The sequence below is a fragment of the Phytophthora parasitica genome (assembly GCF_000247585.1).
Source record: "Phytophthora parasitica INRA-310 unplaced genomic scaffold supercont2.78, whole genome shotgun sequence".
In the NCBI taxonomy this organism is placed as follows: domain Eukaryota; phylum Oomycota; class Peronosporomycetes; order Peronosporales; family Peronosporaceae; genus Phytophthora; species Phytophthora nicotianae.
The window spans coordinates 71,232-80,424 of record NW_008649064.1 but is presented as its reverse complement, the minus strand read 5'-3'; the positions used below and the strand labels follow the sequence as shown (position 1 = coordinate 80,424).

The 9,193-nt window shown below is 49.4% G+C and overlaps 5 protein-coding genes across 5 annotated transcripts in view; 2 read left to right on the top strand and 3 right to left on the bottom strand.

Annotated features, from left to right (window-relative positions):
- Positions 1 to 443, bottom strand: part of PPTG_18102 (hypothetical protein) — a gene marked incomplete at both ends in the record, with an annotated part of 1,937 nt that extends 1,494 nt beyond the window's left edge. Inside the window, one exon of the mRNA XM_008916011.1 lies at positions 21 to 443. Within this exon, the coding sequence (XP_008914259.1) occupies positions 21 to 443 (423 nt within the window). The remainder of the gene's footprint in view (positions 1 to 20) is intronic.
- A 470-nt stretch (positions 444 to 913) lies between these two features.
- On the bottom strand, positions 914 to 3,033 carry PPTG_18101 (hypothetical protein; the record flags this gene model as incomplete). The annotated part of the gene is made up of 8 exons (XM_008916010.1): positions 914 to 1,012; positions 1,080 to 1,198; positions 1,263 to 1,302; positions 1,372 to 1,621; positions 1,682 to 1,884; positions 1,951 to 2,025; positions 2,087 to 2,525; positions 2,588 to 3,033. 8 exons carry the CDS (start codon positions 3,031 to 3,033, stop codon positions 914 to 916), a joined length of 1,671 nt encoding a protein of 556 aa, XP_008914258.1.
- Positions 3,034 to 3,130: 97 nt separating this feature from the next.
- Positions 3,131 to 4,082, top strand: PPTG_18100 (hypothetical protein). Its single transcript, XM_008916009.1, has 2 exons — positions 3,131 to 3,637; positions 3,711 to 4,082. The coding sequence occupies exons 1-2, from the start codon at positions 3,229 to 3,231 to the stop codon at positions 3,941 to 3,943; spliced, it is 642 nt and encodes a 213-aa protein (XP_008914257.1). The 5' UTR covers positions 3,131 to 3,228; the 3' UTR covers positions 3,944 to 4,082.
- Positions 3,608 to 5,793, bottom strand: PPTG_18099 (hypothetical protein; the record flags this gene model as incomplete). The annotated part of the gene is made up of 2 exons (XM_008916008.1): positions 3,608 to 4,841; positions 4,900 to 5,793. The coding sequence occupies 2 exons, from the start codon at positions 5,791 to 5,793 to the stop codon at positions 4,068 to 4,070; spliced, it is 1,668 nt and encodes a 555-aa protein (XP_008914256.1). The 3' UTR covers positions 3,608 to 4,067.
- An 899-nt stretch (positions 5,794 to 6,692) lies between these two features.
- Positions 6,693 to 8,977, top strand: PPTG_18098 (hypothetical protein). Its single transcript, XM_008916007.1, has 5 exons — positions 6,693 to 7,301; positions 7,365 to 7,407; positions 7,474 to 7,727; positions 7,824 to 7,956; positions 8,019 to 8,977. The coding sequence occupies exons 1-5, from the start codon at positions 6,741 to 6,743 to the stop codon at positions 8,327 to 8,329; spliced, it is 1,302 nt and encodes a 433-aa protein (XP_008914255.1). The 5' UTR covers positions 6,693 to 6,740; the 3' UTR covers positions 8,330 to 8,977.
- The last annotated feature ends 216 nt before the right edge of the window (positions 8,978 to 9,193 follow it).

The window sequence follows — 9,193 nt, the reverse complement described above, 5'->3', positions numbered from 1 at the left end:
TCGATCGCCCCATGTTTTACGTCATGATTCTTAGCGTTCACGTCCACTCCTGCAATCTCGAGCGCCTTTGTATTCACCACTGCGATGTGCCAGCACGCGCGATGTAGAATTACGGGTCGGTCCCTGATCACGGCGTCAATGTCGTGTCGACTTGGGTATCGAGCGTCGCTGGAGAGCTCGTCTTGGGCCCAGCCGATGCCCACGACCCAGGCCTTGTCCGGGTATTGGGCGTCATATTTCTTAAGGCGCTCTGCGAACTCCTCGTAGGACGTACAACCCGAAAGATCGAGCCACTCGGCGCTCTCCCCCAACATCGCGACGTGAATGTGCGAGTCGTGCAGTCCAGGGAGCACCAACGCACCATGGAGATCCTCTGTCTCGTCGGCGGGAGGGGAAGCACCAGAGCCCACGGAGACGATGAGGCCCTCTAACAACGTAGTCATCTCGAAGCACGACACGACCAATCTGCTCGGAGATAACTATTTCCATGTTGGTCATCAAAAACGTCACTCCTTCGTAAACTTGCAGAAGTGAAGTGGCATCAAGAAAGTGAATTCAAACGAAGCGGGCACAGCAAAGACCACCTTGGGTCGTTCTCGAATCGGACCTCGGAGACATGAGAAGTCAATGGAATAACACGGCGCGATCGTGGCATGACAAAACCGTATCTGCTGTGTTGCATGGACTTTCGCATCGCTAGGAGAGTGTTACGACGTTGGCTCCGGCAACACTCTAAAATCCGCCTGCTGCACTTAAATGTAAACAAGTATAGCGTGTTCGTTCTGCTTGTAGCTTACCATCCTTGTCCTTGATAACGGAAGCAAGGACTAAAGGTAAGATGTAAGAGTCGCACGTGCGGTCGTCTTCAGAGCAATCTTGGTTGACTACTTCTACAACCTTTACTCGGTACTCATTATTTTGACCCGAACGCGGTTTCCCATTCCTCGAATCGACGTAGTTGATCATGCCCCACGGACTTGGACACATTGCTTAGAGCTTCCACAAAATCTGCCTATACGCACACCACACGAACGACAATTAAACAGTACATCAGTATCAAAAATATGCCGCATCTGTACCTTTGTGACTACGAGGCGTTCTGTGTCAAGTTCGCGAAAATCCTCGCCCGCTTCCATTTCTCGACGCATCCTGAGAAGCAGTTCAGGAGTATACACGCGTTTAACTGGCATGCGTTTGGCTAGATAAAACATCAAACGTTGATCATACTGGTACAGTTGTGCGTGATTTCGCAACATGCGCACCTGTTTCGCAGACGTTGGTGATGTCGTCTCCACTGTAGCCCTGCACAAAATCAACACGCTATTCTAAGTAGGTATATAAAAACGAGCATGAACGTAGCCGCACACATACCGCCGTTTCCTCAACAAGATCGTCCAGCTTGACATCCGGACCTAAATCAATTCGCCCCAGGTTAAACTCAAAAAGTGCTCGGCGAGCTGCGGCCTCGGGTAATGGGATATACACCCGCTTCGTTAGTCGCCGGCGCATAGCTTCATCTAACTCCCAAGGGAGATTAGTAGCTGCAAGAAGCATCACTTGACTGCCGTCGTGCTCCCCAGTTGTTACGCCATTAATCTGAACCAATAGCTCCGTTTTCACCCTGACCACAAAAAAGTTCATTAGAAGGCAGCCAAAACGATTAATAAATAAGCATTGCAACCTTCGACTCGCTTCGTGTTCTGTAGCAGCACCTCTAGTCGACGCAATGGCGTCGATCTCGTCCATGAAAATGATGGACGGTTCGTAATAACGAGCCATATCAAACAAGATTCGAACCATCTTTTCCGAGTCACCTCGATACTTCGACGAGAGTGTTGAGGCCGATACATTAAAAAAGGTTGCGCCACATTCATGTGCGACGGCCTATACACGAACAAACACTGTTATGCTAACATAAACCCATGGATTAAGTCACAAACAGTCTCGTACCTTGGCAAGAAGCGTTTTCCCTGTTCCCGGAGGCCCAAACATCAGTACACCATTACATGGTTTCAAAAGTCCGTCCTAAAAGCAGGTAATAACTTCAGAACACGATCTCATCGACCTGATATAGTATCACACGAACCGTAAATAAGTGTGGTGCAATTTGTGGAAGCATCACAGTCTCCTGCAGCAGCTGCTTGGTATGTTCAAGTCCAGCGATCTGTTCAAACGTGACTTTCTCTCCATGGTCCACAATATCCCGCTCAATCGCTTCAATAAGCTCTTGATCCACCCAGTCATTCTCCATGGCCAGCTCTGAGTATTTAACTTTACCCGCAATCGTCTCTTGATTCGACTCCATATTGGTTGAACTCGCTGTGCTTTGAACACTCTCACGTCGCTTAGACTTCAACGAGTTTCGTCCTGTCTTCCGCTGCTTTGTTTCTGAAGCTGAAGCTGACGTTCCACTCCGTTTTACTGCGTTTCGACTCCTATTCTCTGCTTCATACGCCCCTAAAGACTTTCTCGTCCGAGACGTATGTCCCCCTGTAATTTTACGTTGCTGCACCAACTGTCGAGCTCTTTGCAACGATAAAACGTTAAAACAAAGTAAAAACAGATGAAACGTCTCAAATTTACCCACCTCGTCACCGTCGTAGCTCGTGGCTCTCGTCGATGCATCCATAGCGGCGCTTGCCTCTCTCTTGTTGGCTGTACACTAGGTCGACGCGCAGGTTGCGGCTTTTCCCATTGCTTCCTAGCCACAGTTTCCTCGGCGATGGTCTCTTCCTCCTGCTTTTGTCTTGCTCTTCGCTCTTTTATTGCTTTACTGCGTCGCTGTGTGTCCTGCACCTTGTTGGCAGCGAGCTTGAGGCTTTGTAACGTGCTGCGGTACTCAAGGATGGCGCGGTATTCGCCCTGCAGGTCCCGCAAGAACTCTCGTGCCTCTACGTCTGCGCCCAGCTGCGTCTCCAGCGTCTGCCGCACAGCGCGGAACTCGGCGATACCCCGTTCATAGTCTCCTAGCAGACACAGCTCTCGAGCACGCAATAGCGCGTACTGCGCACTCCTGGCGGCAGTGACCTTCATTCCTGTTTTGAGCAGGTTCAATATGTTTTGGCGCGACTGATTATGATTGGACGAAAATGAAATTTCATTTTGTGTACACAACACCACGCTGCCTTATGCCGACACGTAGCGCAGTCACTCGCCAACTCTCAACGTTGTACACTTTGCCCTCCGCTTGGAGAGAGACATACAGACACTTAGATAATAGCGGACAGGATGCTGACGGACCTCCAGATCGTGGCTATCGCAGTGACGGGCGTGACGCTGGTGCTGCTGATCATGGCAGCGCGCGTGCTGCTGCCGAAGAAGACGGACGAGGTGGACGAGTCGTTGCAGGCCATGATCAATGGCTTCGACTTTGCGCTACCTGAGGAGGTGGAACAGTACCGTAAGGGCAAGGAGGAGCACCCAGAGGATACGGACAAGTGCTTCCAGCTGCTATTCCGTCGCGCTGTGGCCGACATCCCGCTTATCCGCAAGATCCAGTCGGAGAGTTCGGGCATCCAGCGACTCAAGAAGAACGATATCCTCAAGGACGGCTCCTTCCTCAGCTATAAACTGGCTGAGGAGATGATTAATGAGGAGATTAACGACGTGCGTAGAGAAGCAGAGGAGCTCAAGCCCGGTACGCTGTTATTATTCCATCATTGTGATTTTAAATCTGTTATTTATCTGTTTGCTATTGCTATTCGATGTAGGTGAGGGCTGGCCCGACAAAATCTTCCCCCAGGCCGTGCAGTTTATGAACCAGATCGCCGAGCAGCAAATGGCAGCACAGCGTAAAGCGGCAGAGGCACAGATGAAGGCCATGCAGGCGGCTCGCGCTAAGGCGATGGCACAAGCGGAGGCTGCTGAGACTGCCGTTAAGAACATTGAGGCACAGGTAGCGGCTAAGGAGAGTGAAGAGGAGACACTGCGGAAGAGAAAGTAGACGACTGAGGACGCTACTGCAGCCTCTGCCTTCACCCGTAAATGCCTCTTTTGGACCTCCCACTGCTTCGGCATTTTGTGAGATAGACAGTTTCGTTTGATCAAATTTTGTGTCGTTACTATTTTTAGTACGTTTCTTCACGTTTGGTCGCCATGGACGCTGCAGCTTGTAGAGCATGGTCGACACTCGCAATATGCGCCAGTGTAGCTGCTTGAAGCTCTCGTACTGCAGCTAGCGACAGCGCCAACGATGGGTCTGCGTGCACTTCCTTCTCCTTGGTAGCAGGTTTCACCTTGTAGTGTACCTCGAGGTCGTTGTTCATCCCGCAGCGCACACTAATGCGCTGTAGCTCTCGCGCGACAATCTCTTGAGCTTCTTGTCGTTTCTCATGACGTTGCATACGTTCTTCTGGAGATGCAAATGCCCAGTCGCCGAACTCTAGAGCTTGGTAGATATAGGTGCGATGTCGTAGTGGCGCTGACGTTAACGTGGTTTGTCCTGTACTGCCGTCGGGAAAGAAAAACGAACAACTCTCGCCGTCGCGTTCCACTTGAAGGATGGTGCGATCAGCGAATGCAGCGCGAATACGACCGCCACGATACGCACGGAAGCGGCCTTGCTCGTTTTCCACCTCTTCCAGTAACTCAAGGTCATCAGTTTGCGATAGTGACGGAGGGTGTTGACTTACGTGATGTGAAGTGTACTTGAAAGCTTGAAGGATGTAGTCAATATGTTGGCATAATGCGGTCACAGAGCTGCTAGAATTTTTCGTTTTGAGGGTGGTAGGAGGTGGAATTGTTTCACGTGTGAATCGATGTTCAAGTCTTCCTGTCTCGTCATACCAAGTGAAAAAGCCATCACATCCGGTTAGCAACGAGCCTTCATTACCCAATTGCACCTAACAAAAAAAAGGTGATTAACAAATGTACCAAACTGACAAGTTGAGAGTAACGTACCACAATATCCGGTAGCTGGCCAGGTGCTCTGCGCGATACGAACATCATCGTATCATCACCTACCACCTCCACCACAATACGCCGGTACAACAACTTTGAAGGTAAGGTAGCCACCCGCAGGATCTCCGCCAATGATAAACAATTCTCTTCATCTCCATCCACTTCAACGCCATCACTACTCGTAGCAATGACCGAGAACGCCGGACGTGCAGCGAACGCGGCATTCCTCGGCAACTGTGATATCGCAGAGCTCTCATCGTCCGTTCCATCATACTCAATCTCTGCTTCTCGATTTATATCCCACGCAGCTTTCGCAGCCAATAGAATCTTCACTGGAAACGTGAACTCTTTAGGTGTTTGACCCACCGCACAGGACCAGTGTAGTGTTGCATAGTGCGCGTGGCTGCTCCCCTCCACGACCTCGTCTGAGACCTTCACTTCCACCACATAGTAGATCTCCACGAACTTCCCACTGGCATGTAGTCGTACTTTAGCTGCGCCCTCTATCGACTGCATCTCAAAGCATTCGGCTTGGTCATTGAACAGTCTTGAGACCTTCGTCTTCCTCTCTAGACGCGGCCACCTCGCTCGCAGCGACTGGATTCGACGCTGATGTCTCACTTCCTTCGGGTTTATCAGTCGTAGATGCACATACGGTGCGTGGCTCGTGAGTCTGTTGCGCAGATTAAGAGTGTCTAGCACCAAAGGCCGATGACTCGAGAGTGTGGTGGGCGTCAAGTGCCGAGTACGTGTCCCATCTGGCTGTATGTACGAGTACGTGTGACCTGAGGGCTCGAGCACGACTGTGTGCGTCTCGTGTGAGTTGCGCTGGTAGCTGCCGATGGCGGAGCCGTCCGCCAGCACCACACAGCGGCGCAATTTGAAGTCTTTCATTTTCAAGTGAGACGAAAAGCGCTTTCTAATAAAAGTGGGTGGTATTTAAAGAAAGTGCTTTTATTTTAGAAAAGTTAAATTTGATTAAATGTGCATTTATTGAAGAAAAAAAACTTTTTAATTTTTTTTCGAAAAACCCATTCCGCGTATTCTCTGAAATTTATTTCAGTTTCAGAGTTAAGAAAGGATCCGATTCGAGGTATTATTCTGTCAGCTATTAAAGTCCTGTCTAAAGCGATGCCGATTAGAAATATAGGCATAAATACTATAAGTAATATAAACCTCTGATCTTTGACGTTGATGTGAAACTGATAAATATTTGCTGAATGTTACCTGTGTTGTCCGGACCGAGTACTAATAATATTACGCAAGGTTGCAAGAAGGTGACCGGCTCATAAGCTTCATTGATAGAAATATAAATATAAAACCTACTCTACTCCCGCATCGGTGCATGTAACAGCCTCTTCACTATGATACATTCAACTTGACTGCCGCTGCGTCAGTGGCTAGGAAAGGGTGATAAAAGCAACTAGCAGATGCTGCGGCTGCGAAGCAGGCGCAGGAGATGCGTCGTCAGGTATCCTCCGTAGGTTTGCTAAATTTCAGAGCTTCATCGGGCAAAGCACGACTTTGTATTCTACCGAACAAATGGAAATTTTGCAAATATAGCGCGGTCATATCTTCTCAACAATAGTTGTTAACGCGTCAGGATACTAAAGTGTACAACCAAGAGGGATGAAATTTAGTGGTATATAATCAAGAGGTATGAAAATTTAACGGTACTCATCGTGACTTTGTATCGAACAGAAGTTCCGGTATTTATTTTGGTACTTAAAATAATAATGCAAAATCCAAATCTCAAAATTAAACTAAGTCCTATAATTTTAATAAGGTTTTGGAGTATGTTAATTAGCTTCAAGGAACCTTACTCGTGATAAGCAAACGAGATGAAGACGTTCATGAATGGGAAAATCTGGCAGTGGGCAAACGCCACTAGCTCCGTCGCGGGGACGTTCGCACAGTGGATGACGGTGTCGGACGATGGCCTCGTTGTCTCCGTGGGCTCTGGTGCTCCCCCTCCGGCCGACGAGACAGAGGATCTCCATGGTGCGTTGGTGTTGCCTGGACTGCACGACTCGCACATTCACGTCGCGATGCTGGGGGAGAGCGCCGAGTGGCTCGATCTTTCGGGTTGTACGTCCTACGAGGAGTTCGCAGAGCGCCTTAAGAAATACGACGCCCAATACCCGGACAAGGCCTGGGTCGTGGGCATCGGCTGGGCTCAAGACGAGCTCTCCAGCGACGCTCGATACCCAAGTCGACACGACATTGACGCCGTGATCAGGGACCGACCCGTAATTCTACATCGCGCGTGTTGGCACATCGCAGTGGTGAATACAAAGGCGCTCGAGATTGCAGGAGTGGACGTGAACGCTAAGAATCATGACGTAAAACATGGGGCGATCGATGTGGACGAGAAGGGAGCGACGGGCATATTGAGAGAAGATGTGAGTGAAAATTTGCAGTTGATTGGGGTGGGAGCTGATAATATTTGTGGTAATTGAGAGCAGGCGGTGCAGATAGTGGAGAAGCACGCGAATGAGCCATCGCTGGGTACGGTATATTAGATTTATTGTGGATTAATACGTATATGTTTATTATTTCGTAATGGTGATGCAGATCTGCGTGTGAAGTATTTCAGGAACGCGTTGACGAGATGTGTGCATTCGGGACTGACTGCAGTGCACACGAACGACGAGGATGCGTGGCATGTGTATAGCAAGCTCCAAAAGGAGGAAAGTCTGCCAGTTCGTGTGTACCTGACACCATCGATTTATGAGCTGGGTAAACCCTCGACACCGAAGCCTGGGGCAAGCGATGGACTTGTGTCGGTCCACCGCATGAAGATTTTCAGCGACGGGAGTCTTGGAGCGGTACGACAAATGAGCTGTATACTTAATAGTTGTGTACGGATAGAACTTCTCTATCATACTTGTAGAAACATCCGCTGAAACTACTATCTTGTCCAGGAAACAGCGGCTCTGCGTGCTCCGTACAAAGGCACGTCTAACAAGGGAATACTCATGAACTCCGATGAGGATCTCGTCAAGAAAATTAGCGATGCGAACGAGGCAGGCTATCGTGTCGAAATCCACGCCATCGGTACGTCCGCTACCAATCGGTAGCAACTTGCATTGCAGCTTACATGTGTGTGAGGATGCCAGGTGACCGTGCGGCGGAGCAAGTTCTAATGGCTCTCAAGTCGGCCAACGTGGGTCCGGAGAAACGGCCAATTCTCACGCACTGTCAGATTCTTGGTGAAGATCTGATTGCCCAGATGCGAGAGCAAGGTGTCATTGGCAACGTCCAACCCTCATTCACGGTGACTGACGCTCTCTACGTCCGCAAGCGGTTGCAAGACGATGTCATCCCGTTTTTCGTACTGCTGGAAGCGTATGCTGGACAATGGTGTCACCTGTGCTGGAGGAAGCGATGCTCCCATCGAGACTTGCAATCCTTTCCAAGGTATTTATGACGCTATCTACCGCCACAAACCCAATCGACCCGAGGATGTATTCTTACCGGAGGAGCAGCTATCGTTCCATGAAGCTCTTGCACTGTACACGAAAGTTGGTGCTTTTGCAGCGATGCAAGACAATGTTCTTGGCCAGATCTCACCAGGTTTCTATGCCGATTTCGTGGTTCTTCGCAAGGATGTGAGTGAAGATCATGCGGCACTTGTGATGCCTGACCTTGTGGAGGGTGTTTGGGTGGCTGGCAAAAAGACGTACCAGTATGACCCAACATCGATTGTGTTGGAAGGTGGTGAGCATGACCTCAGCAAGAGCCTCTTGCCAGGCAAGAATGGCCCTTCGCGTGTATGCCGATGCTGTAGGAGATAGACCGGTAAAATTCAGAGACCAACCGGACCCTTCGTAGACATGAGTTGGATATCGTCTTGAATTGTGCGCTAGCGTCGACATAGAATTTATTTGTATGCCTTGAATGATGGAGCTCGCGTCGCGTAATAGCCAAAGCGAATCGCGCGGGGTACCTTCGAAGCTGGATTGGCCAGTATTTGCGAAGGCAAGTCCAGCAATGAGATCCGCTTTGAGCCTCGCATTGCACAGGCCAGTTGAGAGAACCATTATTTTAAAAGAGGTTCGAACATTTCTAACACCTTTAGGATTCGTGTCGAAAAATTTGTGTAGGATTTATTAGTAATACTGTGTTCATTGCATGGAACTGACTTACGAGACTTTGAAAAGCGTATCTCTTACACCTATTATCAACATGTGCTAAAGGCTAGGCTTCATTAAGATATCTTCAAGATTTTTATATTGTATAAGAAAGCCACGGTAACGGCTCGTCGAATCTGTGCGCAGATGCAGCGGCTGCG